The sequence below is a fragment of the Gracilinanus agilis genome, chromosome 4 (genome assembly GCF_016433145.1).
Source record: "Gracilinanus agilis isolate LMUSP501 chromosome 4, AgileGrace, whole genome shotgun sequence".
Taxonomy (NCBI): domain Eukaryota; kingdom Metazoa; phylum Chordata; class Mammalia; order Didelphimorphia; family Didelphidae; genus Gracilinanus; species Gracilinanus agilis.
Genome location: NC_058133.1, coordinates 410489019 through 410508565, shown reverse-complemented (window position 1 = coordinate 410508565; position 19547 = coordinate 410489019). Strand labels below are relative to the sequence as shown.

Sequence of the window (19547 nt, the reverse complement as noted above, 5' to 3'; positions counted from 1 at the left end):
GACAGGTCTTAAGACTCAAATCTAGTCTCTGACCCTTCCTAGCTGTGTGACTCTGGGCAAATCACTTAAACCCCATTGCCTACTCTTTACTGTTCTTCTGACCTAGAACCAATACACATAGTTTTGATTCTGAGCCAGAAGGTAAGGGTTAAAAAAAAAAGAATGTTACTCTGACAAATGTGTCAAGTCTAGTTTGTAAGGGAAAAGAAAGAAGGAAGGAAGGAAGGAAGGAAGGAAGGAAGGAAGGAAGGAAGGAANGGAAGGAAGGAAGGAAGGAAGGAAGGAAGGAAGGAAGGAAGGAAGGAAGGAAGGAAGAAATGAAAGAGAAAAGAGAGAAGGAAGGAAATAAGGCAGAAAAGGAGTAACGCAGGAAGAGAGAAATGAAGGAAAGTAGGGAAGAAATAAATAGGGAAGAAAAAAGGAAAAGAAGGAAGAAAAGAAAGGAATGGAAGAAACAAGGAAAGAATGAAAGGAGACAGGAGGAAAAGAAGAAAGAAATAAGAATTTATTAAGTGACTACAATAGTAGCTATACTAAGAGTTTTACAACTATTACCTAATATGATCCTCAAAACAATCCTAGGAGGTAGATGTGATTATCATTCCCATTTTATAGTTCAGGAAACTGAGGCAGACAACAGTTAAGTGACTTTCCCAGTGTCACAAACTTATAATAAATATTTGAAGCCAAATTTGAATTAATAATAATAATAAAGTCTTATTGATTCCACTTTCACAACCTCTCTCACATCTATCCCCTTATCTCTTCTCAAATAGACTCCACACTAATTCAACACCTCATCACCTCTCATTTGGACTAACACCACACTCCCATAATTGAACTCCCTGCTTTGAGTATCTCCTCAAATCTCAGAAAGGTCATGAATGACAAGGATTGGGAAGAGTGTATCTGATTGGTCATTTAAAAGACCATTGGTGAGAGAAGAGTTTCATTTGTGTGGTGAGACTGAAAGTCAAGAATGCAAGGATTGAAAAATAAGTGAGAAAGGAGGCACCTAAGTGGCTCAGTGAATTGAGAAAGCCAGGCTTAGAGAGGTCCTGGGTTCAAATTTTACTTTAGATACTTCTTAGCTATGTGACTGTGGACAAAATCATTTAGCCTTATTGCCTAACCCTTAGTGTTCTTTGCCTTGAAACCAATACATGGTATTGATTCTATAATGAATGTAAGGGTTTAAAAAAGTAAGTAAGAAGAGAAGTGATAGAATAAAAAACAGATTTTTTTCAAGGGGGTTGGCAGCAAAAAGCAGGAGAGCTGTGGAATTATACCTTTGGTGGTAGGGCCTAGTAAAAAAATGTTTTTTAAGAAAGGGGAAACCTATGCATGTATGTAGATAAAAAGAAAGGTGCCAGTAGACAGGGAAATATTGGAGATAATGGAGGAGATTGTGGAAGCAAATCTGCCAGAAGAGAGTGGCTAAAGAGTATAAGTAGAAGGGTTGGTTTGGGTGAAAGGAGCCTCCTTTTTATTAATAAGCTTAAAATAAAGGAGGAGAAAATGGGAATGATATTAATAGATATTGAGAAATGGCAGAGATGAGAAGAAAGAGCTTCTGATAAATGGTTTATCTTTTTTGCTTTCCAGTAAAATATGAAGGTGGTCCTGCTGAAAAGACAGGAGAAGAAGGCAGTATGGTAAGTTGAGAAGTGAAAAAAAAGGGTTAGAACAATCTCTGTTAGGGAAATGCCATTGGGAGTCAATTAAGAAAGAGTAAAAAGGTTGTGTTAGAATAGAGAGGGACTTGATAACATTAGCAACATAAATCTGTAGTGGGTCAAGTTAGCAGGGGCACCTAGGTTGCACAATGTAGGGAATTAGAATTAGAAGGAACTCAGTTCAAATCTAGTTTCAAACATATTAGCTGAGTGATGCTGGGAAAGTCATTTAACCCTTTTTCCCTCAGTTTTCTCATCTGTAAAAGGAGCTGGAGAAGGAAATGGAAAACCACTCCAGTATCTTTGCCAAGAAAACTCCAAATGGGGTCAGGAAGAGTCAGACATAATGGAAAAAACAATAACAGACTGAAATTGAACAACAAAAATAAATTAATAAGGTTGTCTGACTTTCTCCAGCTCCAGCTCCACTGAGAAGCACATGAACAGGAAAACAAAACAAAACAGAAAATTGGGTAGAATTTTCATTTTCCAAAAAGATCCCCTTCCTATTCCCTATGAACTCTTTAGGTAATTGACTCCATAAATATGGTTAAGTGTGCTTTAAGTTTAAAAAATTCTTTGATTCCTATCAGAATATATCTCTTATCTAAGGGAGGTGAATCTACAGCCTATGGGGCAGGTAGGTAGATCAGTGGATTGAGAGTTAGGCCTGGAAATGAGAGGACCTTGGTTCAAATGTGACCTCAGATACTTCCTAGCTGTGTGACCCTGGGCAAGTCACTTAACCCCCATTGCCTAGCCCTTACTGCTCTTCTGTTTTAGAAACAATACATAGTATTAATTCCAAGACAGAAGGTAAAGATTAAAACAATAAATCTTCAGTCTAAATCTTTGTGATATAGTAATATACTGTAATGTCATGATTATCTTTTCAGAAATAGATGACAAAAACATTCTGAAGATAATTCTTTTATTTATCTGAGGGTTCATAGTCCACATCGTTGGCACAGGGCAGTGATGCTTAAAGGTATCTTTTTAAATTTATACTATCAAATCATTGTTTTATTTTGTATAATATAGATTTACCCCAGTAATTGTGAGTCATCATGTAAAACATTCTTACCAAGTAGGGCACCAAAATGCTGATACCTGGATTGGGGGGGGATGACATAATATAAAATATTCCTAATAGTTCATTGAAACCTATTTTTGCAAGTAGCAAATACTTGGATAAAGAGATGGGCTATTAGGTATTATCTCTGAAATTTATCATCTTTGAGAGCTGCCTAGAGCAGTGAGTGGTATCAAAGTCAGGGGAACCACTAAATGGTACCTAAAGATCCCCGCAGGCTACATATTAACTGAGAAAAATCATATATTAATGTTATCTATATTTTACTATATTTTTATTTACTTCATCAGGTGTTTCCCAGTTACATTTTCACCAGATAGAGGCAGCACTGGGTTATGGACTCCATGTGGTCAAGGGCCATGTATTTGTCCCTCTGGCAGAGAACAGGGTATGTGGAAGAGACTTGGTCAAAGTCATACAGCCAGTATGTGCCAGAGAGGATTCATGAACCCTAGGTCTTTTTTGCTTTGAGAATGGCTCTCAATCCATTATGCCATGTCACTTTTCTATTTTGGTAAAAATACAGATTATTTATATTCCAGCCATGAAAATTCATGTAACTGCTGTAACGAAGGGGACATTCTTCTTTCTCCAGAGGGCAGTGGAATAAGGAGAGGTACTGTTGTTTCTGAGTAGATCTGGGATCAGAAGGCCATCTGAATATTTTTAAAAAAAAACTTCCATGTAAACATGAAGTAGAGATTTTTGTGGACTTTTATATAAACAAGAGCCACACAGCAGTGTGAGTGAAACACGGCTGGAGTAAGAGAAGACAGCTGCAAACTATTAAACTAGCTCGCTCTTCAGAAAAAGAGAGGGGATAAACTCAATAGATGAGTTCAGCTGACAGGTGGCTGGGGCCACAGATGCACCTGGCTGAGATTTGGAGATGGTGATTGATGCTACTAATGGGACCTTCGAGTAGGGACTTGTAGTAGGAAAACTTGACTATTCAGCCCACAGTAAAAGTACTGTTTCCCTTCCATGGTGACAGCCCCAAAACTGCCTATGACTCATTTTCTCAAGTCCTTGACTCCAGCCAAACTGATCTATTCCCAGTCCAGACTATTCCCTCCATTAGCCTGACTTTCGGTGATTTTGCTTGTATTATTACCTTTTCTTAGAAAACCCTTCCTCATCTCGTCTTGCCTTATAAAAATCCTTGTTCTTGTTGTTCAATCATGTCTGACTCTTCATGGCCCCATGGACCATACTGTCCATGGTGTTTTCATGGCAAAAATTCTGGAGTGGATTACCATTTTTGTCTCCAGTGGATTAAGGCAAACAGTGGCTAAATGATTTTCCTGAAATCATACAACTAGTAAGTATCTGCACGCAGATCTGAACTCATGTCTTCTTAATACCAGGTTCAGCAGGCAGCACTCTATCCATTGAACCACTTAGTTTCCCCATCATATAATTTCTACCTATCCTTAAAGACCTAACTCTAAATCTTCCAAATATATTATCTTCTACAAAAAGCTCTCCCTTCTCATAGACACTGTAGTACCCATTTTGCAGGTGAAGGAATTATGTTTTAGAAAAGTTGTCACTTGTCTAAGGTGATAACTGCTACTGATTCAAAGGCAGAATCTGAATCCCTCTCTTTCTGGTTCCAGGTCTTACATTCTATTCACTGCTCCACACTATACCCTACCTTTGTACCTTTTTATTATTATATTTTTATCTGACTTTCTTCTTTTTTCTGGCAAGTTTCTAGCTTGTCTTCTCAAATAGCCTATATTGCCTTTGATAGCATTGTGATCACTGGTATTGCAACACAGAAATAGTCCCTTTATTTATAGGTAGACAAGGGTCTGGCAACTGATAGACTAGGAACCCACTTTTCACTAGAATCGCCAATACCCAGTTGTTTCAGCAAGCCCAACATTATGCCTGGACTCAGTCTGGCACTTAATAACATAGAGGGTCTAGGTGGACTCATGAAGAATTCCTGCTTTTCAGGACACAGACTACAGGAAAGATTTTCTCTGGGGAAGGGACACTTTCTCCTGACAAGGGGCACTATCAACTCAAAATACCAGCAGTAGGACTGTGTTATAGTGGATGGAGAGTGTATAAGCTTTACCTCAGATTTATATGCTGTGCCACCTTGATAATCACAACTTCTCCAGGCCTGTTTCCTCATCTATCAAATAGGGGTTTGGATTTGATGGCCTCTAAGGTCAAATCTAGCTATAAATTTATGATCTGATGGGGGGCTCAGACAACCAACTGCTGCAGAGTTCCGTCAGGGGGACAATTTCCTACACTACAGCATTTCGGTATACTGAGAAGCTATGAAATCAGGCTAGTTTGAAAGGTAGTAACCAAGGATAGGTTGGCTACCCTCATTGGCTCATGTATACGTGTGTCTTCTGAGATAAGGAGAGGCCTTGCTTCTATTCTATACAGTTTTCAACTTCCTTTGATCAACAACAGATCAACAGGTTTCATCAGTTCCATTGTGTATAGAATTCTCTACTACAAACAGGCATCCTGATGCTTAAAGGGATAATAGCACCATGGTCAGCAGCCAGATCTTGTCTAGGGTCAGCACCATGTTTAGAACCATAATCTTAGAGCTGAAAGGAACCTTAAATAGTTTAGTCCAACCCCCTCACTTAAAAAAACAAAACAAAACAAAACAAAACAACCACTTACCTTTTGTCCTAGTATTAATTCTAAAACAGAAAAGTGGCATGGGCTAGGCAATCAGGATTAAGTGACTTGCCCCGATCACCCAACTAGAAAGTATCTGAGGTCAAATTTGAACCCAGGTCCTCCTCAATCTAGGTGTGGTGCTCTATCTACTTTTTTGCTTAGCTGTTCCTCCCTCATATTAATATATGAGCAAACTAGAGCACAGAGAGTCTGATTATAACAATTCCTAAAGTTTCAGTGTTGTGATATAATAGTGACTGGCTGGCAATGCTAATTAGAAGGCTTTGGGTTATTGGGTTAATTCATACTCAGGGTTTTTTAAAGTATCATATTGGTGGAATTAAGATGGAGGTTGGGATTAAAATTTTTAGCATTGTAGAAGATTAAGATTTTCGACATGATCATTTTTGTGGGTGTTGCCCCACTTCTGGCATATATGGAATATTACATTCAGTATTAAGTGCCACATTTTGTGTGGGACATTGATAAGGGAAGAGAGCAACATATTATAGTAGAGAGAGACCACTCCTCAAAGCAAGCTGGGTTCAAACCCTACATCTGGCACATCCTGGCTGTATGACCCTGGGTGAGTTACTTAACCACTAAGTGCTCTAGGTTACTTTCTTTAATTTTTTTTTTAAAATTAGACATTTTTTAAACATGTTGATTTTTAGTTAATTTTTAGTTAATCATTTTTTGGCATTTTGTAATCCCTGTTATCTCCTCCTCCTCCCCTTCCCAAGAAGACATGTTATAATACAATACATGTTTCCATGTTCATCATATTGCTTACACTAGAGAAAAATGTTGTCTGCATTCAGACTCCTCCAGTTCCTTCTATAGCAGTGATTAGCCTTTTTCATCATGAGACCCTTGGAGTTGTCCTGGATCTTTGCATTTTTGATAATAGTTGGCATTCATAGTTAATCATTGTGTATTATTGCTGTTAGGATGTACACTGCTCTGTCACAAAATTTCTTAGGGCAGAAGCTAGATGATTGCTTCTTGGGGATATTGTAGAAGGGATTTCTGTTCATGTATGAGGAATACTAGGTGCTCAATTATAATTGAGAGGACTGAGGATACCTTATAGAATGGAGCCCATTTCTATGATTTCTCATTCTACTACTTCTTGAATTCTTGAACAACTCCCATTTGTCTATTACAAAAGAGTCTTCTGGTTGACCACCTTCTTATGTGCCTGGATTTTTTTCTCCCAGAATACTCTGTGAGGGCAGTGAGGTTGATGACCAATGGATCAAAGGTTTATTGTCTGAGAGCTACAAGGGACTTAATCTAGTTTAACTCTCTAATATTATAGGTGATTAGAAACCTAGAGAAGTTAATTAACTATCCACAGTCACACTGGTAATAAATAACAGAGTGAGATTCCTCCAGGTCTTTTGACCTGTACTATGTTTCTTTCTATGTTACCAGGTAGCTTTTCAAGTCACTTTAACGATACATTGTCATTCTAAGTGACATTAAAGTTGGTAGAAAATACTTTCAATATTCAGGAATCTCAATGACATCTAAGCAGAGCCAGAGGAAAACATCTTTGAGGTCCCTTCCAGGTCTATGGCTAATACTATGACTTACAATTTTTTCCCAAACCAGAGTTAGCCTGAGGTGTTGATATCTTTGAACTGCCTCTTCATTAATGGTCAATTCAATGACACTCTACCAATCTCTACTGGAGAAAAGGATTTTTCTGTGTTTTCTTTCTCATTTCTCCTCTTCTTTTCCATATCATTTCCCCCTTCCTTCTGCCTCCAGAGGCACCCAGTGATACCCAGCAACATTCATTGTTTTATCCTCAAAGTGACATGTAGGGATAAAGGGGTTGCTGACCCTCATTCTGGACACACTTCACTCCACTGGACATTTCAAACACATTTCACAGTGGCTGAGAGCTTTTAAAAATTGTATTTTTATTTAATCTTCTGAACTCCCAGCCTGCTTACGTAAGCATATTTGGGCACTTGGAGGCATTTTCTTTGAGGATGCTTTCCCTGTTACTTGAAGAGAGAGTGTGTTTGCTTGTATTAGGCTTCAACTCAGGACCTGGGTTAGTTTGGTTTCCCAAGTAAATAGACATAGGATATATGCCAAAAAGCAGGGATCAAAACCTTTCCCTGGCTGTTAGACTCACAGAGAAAACCGGTTTCCTCAGGCCTATGCCCCCAAGGGAATGGGGTTTAATTAGGCAACTTGAGATCTCAACAGACGTGGGCCTAGTGGTTTTCATGCTCTCCTCTTCATGTACTGGCCAGCACTAAAATATCATCCCCATTTGCCACAGCAAGGGAGAGTGACTGACTGGTGGGAAGCTTGACTTCTGCAGAAAAAGTAGTTAACTTAGTACAAGTCTGTTCCCTGGCAGGGTAACAGTGGAAAGGAGTTCCCTGCACCTGTACGTACAATGCCAGGCTAGAAGGAGGCACGGAGCCATTAAAGGAAGATTTTTGTAAACACAGACATTTACTAAAATACTTAAAAAGCATATTCTTCCAATATTTTTTCTCTCTTCTTTAGTGGCAGCAATTATTATTTTTGGGTGCAGAGGCTTTCAATGCCTGAGGCTTCTTCATTCACAAGAAGATCTCAGCTGGTTGGGGAAGAGTGGAAATTTCCACACATCAGTTTTTGGTATGTAAAATTCCAGAAGTAGAGGACTTTCAGAGTTCAGGACTTTGGGGCTGATTAAAATGCATAGCTTTCTGAAAACTCTTGCACATTTTTTGGCTAATTTTCATTCTTTCTCTATGATCCAACTGGGCCAACATGATTCATTGAGTTCTTTATGAATTAAGGAGCTATAAATTACAAAATTTTCCTTTTAATATTCATTACCTTTCACATTATATAGCTAAACAGTGGATCATGAAAGAAATGTTCCTGTTGGGTGATTTTCCTTTCCCATTTCCCCTTTTCTTTCAGTAGTAAACATGGGGATAACACTTCATAGGAATGTCCTAAGGATTGGGAAGTTCCTTGAAATTCTCTGAAAATGGAAAATATTGAGCATTGTCTAGACTTACTATCCTACCACCATGTTTCTAAGGTCAACTTTAAGGGAGATAGTAAGAACAAATAACATATATATCAGAGTATAAAGGACAAAACAGGAAATTCATCTCTGGGAAGCTTAGTCTGAGAGTTCATTAGGGACAATATCACTTGCTAGCTGTCTACAAGGCAATCCCTTTATTTAGTATGATGGGCCAGCTAAGTATGCTTTCCATCTTGCCTTTGAAAACTAATGGCTCTGACTATAGTGATAAAAAAATAAAAAGAGGTTAATATCTTTGAACTGATAAAGCTTTCCCTCCATTTCATATCAGGCTTTCTGAAATGACTTTATATTTATATATTTATATATTATTATATTTATATAATAGATCAGGGACTATTCCATTTTTAGTCTTGGTGTAATCAGTGCCTAGCACAGTGTCTAGCACATTGTAGGTGAGTAGTAAATGTTTTTTGATTGATTGAAACAAAGAAAAGAATGACTTGAAGGGTTGCTTGATGAAGCTTCAGCTTTACTGATCTTCATATGGCAAAATGTCAAGGCTTTTTGCCAACCTGGTTGTCCTCCTCTGGATGGTCTTGATTTTATCATTAGAGGACAGGGTCTGGACCTCTCTATGACATCTGTTGTACCCTAAGTCAGGCATTTGAATATTTCTCAACTTAAATCATGATACAGGGTCTGACTATAACCTACTCTGATTGGCTTTCTATGGGGCTTATGGGATCTTTACCTTTAGAGTCACATCTTATATAATTGTTTTATAATTATCATCATTTCTCAGATGAGAAAACTCCCTATAATACTATAGGTCTTCAGCTTGAAGTCTTAGAGAGTTGCCTGGAACACTTAGAGACTTCCCCATAAAACCAGCATGTATTAGAGATAGGGCTTAGATCCAAGTTAACTGGCTTAGAAGAGAGTTCTCTGGCCCTCACAATATGCTATGACTCACCCTCATCAATGTTCTACCTAAAATGTGCTACTGAGAACTGAACTGGTACCATATGCCAGGTGTGTTATGACCAGAGCAGATTCAGCTGGACTACCCTTCTGACTTATACTGAAAATGCAATCAACCATGAGTTAGGCAGTCTTAGTTTTGAATCTATCTCTGTCTCTTTTGATCTTATCATTGACCAATCAGTCACTTAACCTCACCACATAGCATTTTTTTTTCATTTTTAAAGTGAGACATTTGGGCTAGCTCATTCTTCAGATTGTTTCGAGGAACTAGCCAGAAAACCAAGAAGATCTGCGTTCCTCCTGCCACATAGTGGGTACGTGACATTGACTAAGTCACTTAATCTATCAATACTCTAATATTATATTTTGGGTGTTTTTCTCACCCAGGAGTTTTCCTATGCCATAGAAATCACAGGTATCGTCTCAGTCTTCTATCTAAAAACAATTAAATACATTTTAATACTTTACCCTTTAAATCTCAGGATTTTAAAATAACGGACTATTTCTCCACTATGATAGGGTCTGGAGAAGATTTGCCCTCTCAGCTGTATGCTAAACAGTTTCATTTTAGGCTTAGAACCAGCAACTGGCTAAAATCAGTAAGTAGAGAAGGTTGTGTATTGGCATAAACTACTTCATTAGTGTATGAAATATGTCATAGAAATATATCCATCCATGTGTAAACATATGTGGTAGCATAGCTATTCAAAGTATGATTCTAAAGACACAGATCCAGTAAACCCATAGAAAGCCAGTTTGAGAAAGTTACAGCCACACCCCGTATCATGGTTTGAGTTGAACATTTCTCTATTAAGAATGCCTGATTTAGTGTACAATGGTTGTAGCTGGCAGCTGTCTTACATCCTACTGAGAAGCAAACAACCACCCTCTCTTCAGTCAAACAACTGACCACCCAGGCTTGCCAAAGCGTGAACAAGAGCTGAAAGGGGACAATTTTATTTTCAAGCATTTATTAGTGCTGGGGAGGCGAAAGTAAAATTCAGAATTATTTTTCAAAAGAGCAGTTCACTGTCTCCTTTTTTTAAATAAACAAATGCCTCTTTGAATAAGAAAAATGGGTTGCCAACAGACCCAGGCATGACCAAAATTGTGAAAGAGACAAAGTTTATCTTCAGAGAACCTTTATTACCTCTTCCATTATCTTCCTCTGTCCAAAACCAGGTGTCCATGGTTCTTAAGCAGATTTTCTTTCCCCCAGTAAGCTAATCTATCAAATTTATTCATATTATATAAGGGACTGAATATAGTTTTCCCTTTGGAGGCTAAACTATTTTCATTTTTAAAATAAGAGCCTGCAGACAGGAATGACTCTCTAATGATAAAAATGTGGATACTGGTAGGCCAATAGGGTGAGAACCTTCCTGTGCTTCTCAAATCATACTATCTAGAGAAGTGACTCCCTTAGATACATTCCATCCTTCCTTCCTTTTTTAAACCCTTACTTTCTTAGTATCAATTCCAAGACAGAAGAGTGGCAAGGACTAGGTAATTGGGATTAAGTGACTTGCCCAGGGTCACACATCTAAGAAATATCTGAGGATAGATGTGAACCCAGATCATCCTGTCACCAGACCTGGCACTCTATCCACTATATTACTTAGTACCCCTCCCTTACCAATCAACACATAGTATTGGCCTTTAATTTTTTTCTTTTTTTAAAAAAAGTAATTGCTTTTTTATTTACCAATTTCATCCCCCCACTTCCTCCTATCACTCCCATTGGGGAAAAAGGGAAAAAAATACCCTTTGCATAGTCAAGCAAAACAAATTCCCACGTTGTTCATGTCCAAAAGAAATAGATTTCTTAATCTGTAACCTGAGTCTATTACTTTTTTGTCAGGAAGTAGCTAGCATGTTTCTGAAGACTTTGGTCATTGTGGTTGACTAAAGTTATTACATTTTTCAAAGTTGTTTGTCTTTACAATGTTGTAGCTATTATAGAAATTGTTAAATTGCTCTGGTTCTGTTGACTTTGCTTTTATCAGTTCATATAAGTCTTCTCAAGTTTCTCTGAAACCATCCCCTTCACAATTTATTAGAGCACAAAAATATTTCCTTACATTTATATACCATAATTTGTTTAAACATTACTCAATTGATGAGTACCCCCTCTGGCATTCAACTTCCAAAATTCTACTGGTTTCTGAATACTTCTGTATGATTATTTTCTCTCATGCTTATGAATTCTATGACTATATGAATATGCATTTTGTCATGTTAAATAAGCTTTCTACAGTATGAAAAATCTAATTAAGTCAATCCTTCCCCCAACTTGGGTCTATTCACATTTAAAAAAATATGACATACCAAAATATTCAGTTTTTATACATCTATTGTCACAACCTTACTCAAATTCCATGGTTAAATCAGAAATTTAGCAAAACATTTTGATTAAAGACCTTATGAAAATATAGTGTATTGAAAGATTTTTTTAAAAAGTATGTGTATATTTGGGTTTAACTCAAAGTCCCAAGTATATAAAAATATTTTTTTAGAAATAAATTATGTTGTTCATTATTGATATAAAAGAGAATGAAATTGAACATGTGACCATGAACAAATTATAGACAATGGAACTTTTAAAGGTACTAATCCTTCCTTTAAGATATCACAGAAAAATTCAATCTCTTCTTTTTTTAAGCACATTTCAATTTCTTCTAGCCTTACTTAGCTGAGAATGATTTAGTAGAAAGATTGCTTCCCTGATAAAAGACTATCTGGATATAAAGCAAAGATAGTTCCAAGATAAGACTGTTATGCTGCTTCTTTCACTAAGTAGTTTGTGCCTTTGGGCAAATCATTTAACTTTTAAGTCCCACTTTCTTAGTCTATAAAATTCAGAGATCACTAGGGTAACTCTGTGATCCTAATACAGAATCACTTAATCATGATATTTGAGAATTAGACAAATTGTCAATGGCCATCTTGTCCAACTCATATACAAAAGATCATTTCTCTCATCCAGGAGGCTTTTGTGAGGATCAATTGTATATAAAAATATTTAGAAAGTAGAAAATATAACACAAATTTCAACTGTTATTAAATATTATATTTAATGTAAATGGTAAATTAAAAATATTTATTTTATAAAAAATGTTATTTTCACATAGAAAGATGATGCCTTTCAATGGCTCACAATAAAAGAACACATTCTTTAGCTTCTTTTCCAGCAATGATGGCAGATTTGGACTGATAGTAATTATATTCCCTCATCTGTTTTACCTTTTGACCAATAAGTAGGTCCTAAAAATTGCTAATTAAGCACAGGAGCAAAATATAGACATTTGACCTATGATGTTCATATTAATAGAATTATATTCTGATTAGAGGAATTAATAAGTTTCAGTCTCATTGTTTTTACATACATACATTTTATATAATGAGATCTAGAAGAGGGTAAAACTTTAGTGCTTTTAGACTTCATTTTTATTAACATCTAATTTTAAGACATCCAAACAGTTTTTAATTTTAAATAATTTGCAAAGATGAGAGTCAAGGCAAATGATAGAAATAGGCAAATACTGCATTGTGTAGCTATGTGCAGAATCACATCAAATCAAATCCTAGAATTTTGAGTCATAAGAAAGTCAAGTTTTCATTAATATGGCAATCCTGTACTAGGATTTCCTACAGTTTTTTTTTGAACTTAACATTTTTCTTGTGAAAAGCCAAGTGAAAAACCAAAGCTACATTTTTTTAGAATGTGATAAATTATGTTCTGGGTCAGCTGGAACAAATGAGTTTTGCTAGGTACTTTAAATCAGTCAACATCAAGTACTTACTAAGTGCCCCTAAGACAGAGAAACAGCTTGACATAATGGAATATGTACTGGACTAGGAGAACTCTAGCTCTGCTTTGTGAATTGGGAAAGACATTTAGACTTGAAGCTACAATTTTCTCATCTGTAAAGTGGGAAGATAACATGAACTTTTTAAATCAGAGGGCTATTGCTATATAAATATAAGGTTTTTAAAAATTATTGTTATTCCAGTGTTATGATTGGTTGTAAAAGAAAGATATGATAGGTTCCTTATTCTCAATGAGCTTACAGGTTGAAGGTAGAGAGCTAATGATATAATTTTATATGTAAAAGTACTTACTAGATATCGCTCTTCCTGCCTCATGCTTGGTGTGCGAATCATATGGTTCTGTTCCCCTCTCCAGTCACCAAATCGACGGAAAAAGTAGTTTGATAAAAATCTGTTGACAGGATCTCTGATAATGTTGATGTATACAGGTTGGTCTCCTCCAAATCTAACAGAAAAAAAATACAAGGATTTCATGAGAAGCTATCATCACTTTAATGAGAAAAATTAAAACTATTTTAGAAGATCTTTCTTCTTCACATTTTGATTTATTGCTGTAAGATGTTCTAACACGTTAAAGTTCTAATGATTGTTCAGAAAGAAAAAAATTATGATGAGATTCATAACACTCTGTAGCTATAGTCCCTTGCACATCCAGGGTCCCATCAACCTTAAAATAAAGTACTGTTTATCTCTAAGATGAATCATCTACTCATTCAGGTTGGAAAATGAAATTAAAAATTCACTGGAGGAATAAAAGCAATTGTGGTGTCTACAGTGAACTTTAATTCATTTCACTGTACTTCAGAACAACCTTGATATTTCAGGACAGTCATTTCACCTACTTGAAAGTGCTATTATAAGTTCAAATGAAATAATTGTTATTTTGAAAAAAACTTCTAATTTTTGTTGTTTCCTTTCTTTTCAGTGAGGAAACATTCATTAAGGCCCAGGTATGCCTCAATCTATCCTTCTGAAGAAAATGTCACTGAGGAGTCAATAACACCTCACTGTGTTTTAGTCTGATACATTACACCCTTAGCAACAGTCTTATTTTTCAAAAGAATCACAAGAAAAGCGATGAATTTCTAGTATCGGTCCTCCAAATGGGAGATCTTTACCCAATTCGAAGAATTGGTATTCTGTTTAAGAGCTGAGCCACATCAATACTGAAAATCTCTCAATAAGTTAAACTAGACTGAAAAAGGAAGTTGCAGCTTTAGAGAAGGACAGTTCATAAATTCTCTTTGGATAAGCAAAAAAAAAAAAGGAGTTAGCAGAGGTGGTTTCCTAATTTATCTTGATTCAATAAGGATTATCATTCCATAGAATATTTGTTTATCTAATTATTTAGTGATGATGAGAGGCATATGCCAAGAAAACACTATGAAAATAAATGTATCTCATGCATCAACATTTGCTACACAAAATGCAGTAGAAAAGTTATTTGAAAGACTTGATGAGATAAAAAAAAACAAATCAGTGATATTCAGTCTGATTTCAATATGAATGCAAGCCTGGGAGAGATGGTGACACATGTATAAAACTTCTCTGAAGCCTTATTTTGTATATCATGATTGTATTCTTCAAAAAGAAACCTTCAGAAGGTGCTAGGCATCATAAGAACTGAATAACATTGAAAAAATGTTTTTAGCTTAGCTTGCATTAAAACTATTATTTAATAGGAAGGATAAGATAAGTTACAGAAGTGAGAACTGAATGAGTGTATATATAATAAGTCCATTAATTAGTCTGAGCAAAGATAAAAATAAACATAAATAAGAAAGGATTGGCATGGAGACTGTATAAAATCTTAGTAGCTTCAATATGACTTTTAAAAAATTATATAAAAATATTGATCTTTATTTTTCCTATTTTCTCCATAAATCAATTGTCACAATAAGGAGGCCAGATGAATTTCAAAACTTCTTTGCCATGTAGAGAGATATGGAAGCAAACAGTAGGTCTGATTTAAAGTGTAAATTCATGTGTCAAAAACTAGAGAGGAAAATTACTAACAATACTGTCTAAAAAACAGAAAAAAAAATGGAGGTAAAAATAAATATATGCAAATCTTAGTATGAAACCAAGTCATAGAGCATTCAGAGATAAAACTGGTAGAAGAAAACGAACAGATAAAATAAAATTGATCTGTTTGTTTTTCTATAAAATCTATTTTTTTTTTATCATCAATGAGAGTGGATCTGATGCACCTTAGTCTCTACTATATTAGAAATGGTGCTTAGGGGGCACCTGGGTGGCTCAGTGGATTGAGATCTAGGCCTAGAGATAGGAGGTCCTAGGTTCAAATCTGGCCTAAGACACTTCCTATATGTGTGATCCTGGGCAAGTCACTTAACCCCCATTGTCTAGCCTTTACCACTCTTCTGCCTTAGAACAAATATACAGTATTGATTCTAAGAAGAGAAAGTAAGGGTTAAAAAAAATGAAATGGTGCTTAGAAAATGAAATCACAAACATATGGAGGCAACATAATCATAAAAGCACTAAGGCATAATTATAGGAGATATTTCAAGAAAATAAGATACCTCAATTTTTTAAAGATAAGAAATGATCTAATAATTATCTTATATGACCCTTTCCAGCTTTTACAAAAATCTTCAGGAAAAATGGAGATGAGGAAGTTCTTAGGGAAACACATAAGTAGGGAAGTGTTAGTATTACTACATTAAATTTTATGTATACTTTTTAAAGTTTATGTAATATTATTCATTTTTCATATGCATTGCTATATTCTAACCCCAAAATGAAAGTACTGATGTTTATCAAGTTCACACAAAATAAAAGGAAAAAAATTAAAACTCAGCCTTTCCATAGGAAGAAATATTTCTTCTATTTCTTTTGTATATCTCAAATGTCTATTGTTGAATGAAATTCAGTAAATCCTTCCTTATTACATAAATTAAATTCTTGTAAGAATGGTAAACATATATATGAAGGATGTTCTTACTGAAAACAGAATCAGTAGGAAGTCTGTTGAAAACTATTTTCTATAGTAAGCCTCTTCTTATTTTTTAACTTGAACATTTCCAATTAATTAATTAATTAATTAATTAATTAGTGATATTTTTCCATGGTTAGATGATTCATGTTTTTTTGCTCCCCTCCTCCCATGCCCTCCTGTAGTCAACACACAATTCCACTGGGTTTTACATGTGTCATTGAACTTAATTCCATATTATTAATATTTGCATTAGGGTGACTCTTAGAGTCTACATCTCTGATCATATCCCCATTGACCCATGTGATCACATAGTTGTTTTTCTTCTGTGTTTCTACTTCCACACTTCTTTCTCTGGATGTGGATAGCTTTCTTTCTCATAAGGCCCTCAGAATTGTCCTGGATTACTGCATTGCTGCTAGTAGAGAAGTCCATTACATTAGAGTGTGCTACAGTGTGTGTTTCTGTGTATAATGTTCTCCTGGTTCTGCTCCTTTCACTCTGCATCAATTCCTGGAGGTCATTCCAGTTCACATGGAATTCCTCCACTTCATTATTCCTTTCAACACAACAGTATTCTATCACTAACAGATACCACAATTTGTTCAGCCATTTCCCAATCGAAGGGCATCCCCTCATTTTTCAATTTTTTGCCAACAAAAAGAGCACAACTATAAACATTTTTGCACATTTTTCCCTTATTATCTCTTTGGGGTAAAAACCCAGCAGTGGTATGGCTGGGTCAAAAGGCAGACAGTCTTTTAAAGCCCTTTGGGCATAGTTCTAAATTGCCATTGAGAATGGTTGGATCAATTCACAACTCCACCAGCAATGAATTAATGTCCCAATTTTGTCATATCCCCTCCAACATTTATTACTTTCCTTTGCTATCATTTTAGCCAATCTGCTAGGTGTGAGGTGGTACCTCAGAGTTGTTTTGATTTGCCTTTCTCTAATTATAAGAGATTTAGAACACTTTCTCATGTGCTTATTAATAGTATTGATTTCTTTATCTGCAAATTGCCTATTCATGTCCCTTGCCCATTTATCAATTGGGGAATGGTGCTTTTTTTGTACAACTGATTCAGCTCCTTATAAATTTGAGTAATTAGATTCTGGGAAGATGGCAGCATAGAAGCATCAAGGTTCCAGACCTCTGTAAAGCCCTTCACTACCAATCAAGGACAAATGGCTCAGAGGGAACAGAAAACCAAATCTGACAACAGAACAAAGCTGGGGGATCCTCTACTGAACCCAACTTAAAAGGTACATGGAAAAACAGAAAAAAAGCCTGAATTCTTGGAACTATCCAGTGGGAGGGGAAAGAAAGGAGGAAGACACCAGATCCCATCCTCCACCTAATGTGCTGAGTCTCCAGCAGATTCTGGAATCTCTGGGTGGGCTAGGGCTCTAGTCCAATGGAGTGCAGTGCTGGCACAGCTGTGCCAAACTCAAGGCTATGATCATGGACAGCAGGGAGGCTTCTGGGAGAGAAACTCAGAGAGGGTGAACATATGTTCCACCTTATGCTGCCACCCCCCACCCTTTCTCTCAAGGTTTTGACCTCAGGGCACTTGGACCTATGCAGATCAACCCCACCTGGCTTAATCCTATCAATACAGCAGACAGGAAGTCTTCAGAGGGCAAGGAAGCTCCAACACCCCTACCCCTCAGACTACAATGAAAGTAGCAGAATTCACTTCTTTAGCTTTTACCATGAGCTGGGGAAAATCTGACCTCAGTACCCACTAACCTAATTAATCAACAAAACAGAAAAGAAGCCCTCCCAGGACTGAATAGCCCAAACCCATAGATAAAAAAAATGATCAGAGGACCAAGATTATAGCCAATTACAGGGGAGAAAGAAGGAAAAAAATATGGGTATAAACAGAAAAAGAATAACGAAATCACAATCGACAACTTCTATCCAGAAATTGAACAAAAAGCAAATGGATCAGAAGAAGATAAAGGAACACCAAGAAAAAAACATAGAAACCTCAGAGAAATGGACACAGGCTTTGGAAGAACTTAAAATTCAATTAACTCAGGAACTCAAAATTCAAATAACTCAAGAACTGAGAAAACAACCAAAAGAGGCTGAAGACAATTGGGAAATACATGATCTAAAATAAGAAAATAATGTCTTAAAAGCCCAAATTGAACAACTGAAAAATGAAGCAAAGAAGGTGAAAGATGATCTACAAAGAAAAGCAGACCAGAAGGAGAAGGATGAGCAAAAATTCAGGGATGAAATTCAGTCTCTAAAAATTAGAATTCAACAACTAGAAGCAAATGAATTCACAGGGCAGCAAGAATATATAAAGCAAAATTTAAAAAATGAAAAATTTGAGAAAAAATGAAACACCTCATTGACACAACCACAGATCTGGAAAACAGATCTTAAAGAGACAATTTAAGAATTATTCGTCTACTGGAACATAATGACAAGAGTAAAAGTCTGGACATTATCCTATAGGAAATTATACAAGAAAACTGCCCTGACATTCTCAAACAAGTAGGAAAAGTAAAAATTGAAAGAATCCACAGATCACCTCCTACATTTAATCCACAACTGACAACTTCTAGGAATATTATAGCCCAATTCAAAAACTACCAGATCAAGGAAAAAATATTACAAGTTACTAAGACGAAGTCATTCAGATACCAGAGACCCACAGTTAGGATAACACAGGACTTAAACAGAGAGTTTGCTGCCCAAACACAGAACTCAAGAGAATCACCATAAGGTAATTAAGAGAGCAGGAAAAAAAACCAACAACTTTTCTTTAAGGTACTCAATAAGTTCCATTGACGTATATCCCTATAAGAAAAGAAGATATTGGTTACCCTTAAAAAGTGTAATTATCAACAGGGTAGCTAGAAGAAGCATACTTAGAGGAAACAGGAACAAACTGTATAAGATGAAATGTCAATTATATATATACACACACACACATATATATGTATATGTATATGTATATGTATAAAAGTAGAGGTTAAAAAAGAGAGATAATATTAAGAGAAATAGAAAAACAGACAAAATGGAGTAAATGTATATTTTATAAAGAAGCCCATGGGGTGAACTGGGGAGAAGAACAATACAATGGAAGGGTAAAGAGGTTGGAGAAAGGAAATACTTAATTCTTAAGTGCATTGAAATTAACTTAAAGAGGGAAGAACAATCAAATCCATTTGGGCAAAGAATTGATTCCCATGCTATAGAAAAGTAGAAGGGTAACAAACGGACTGGTGGGGAGGGAAGAAATAATAGGGAGGGAGATGGCTGGTGGGGGGGCATAGTTCAAAACGACCCTAAAGAACAAT

The 19547-nt window shown here is 36.1% G+C and overlaps 1 protein-coding gene across 1 annotated transcript in view; it reads right to left on the bottom strand.

The window, feature by feature from the left end:
• Positions 1-19547, bottom strand: part of UST (uronyl 2-sulfotransferase) — a 402158-nt gene that overhangs the window by 106101 nt on the left and 276510 nt on the right. Inside the window, exon 5 of the mRNA XM_044671645.1 lies at positions 13556-13709. Within this exon, the coding sequence (XP_044527580.1) occupies positions 13556-13709 (154 nt within the window). The remainder of the gene's footprint in view (positions 1-13555; positions 13710-19547) is intronic.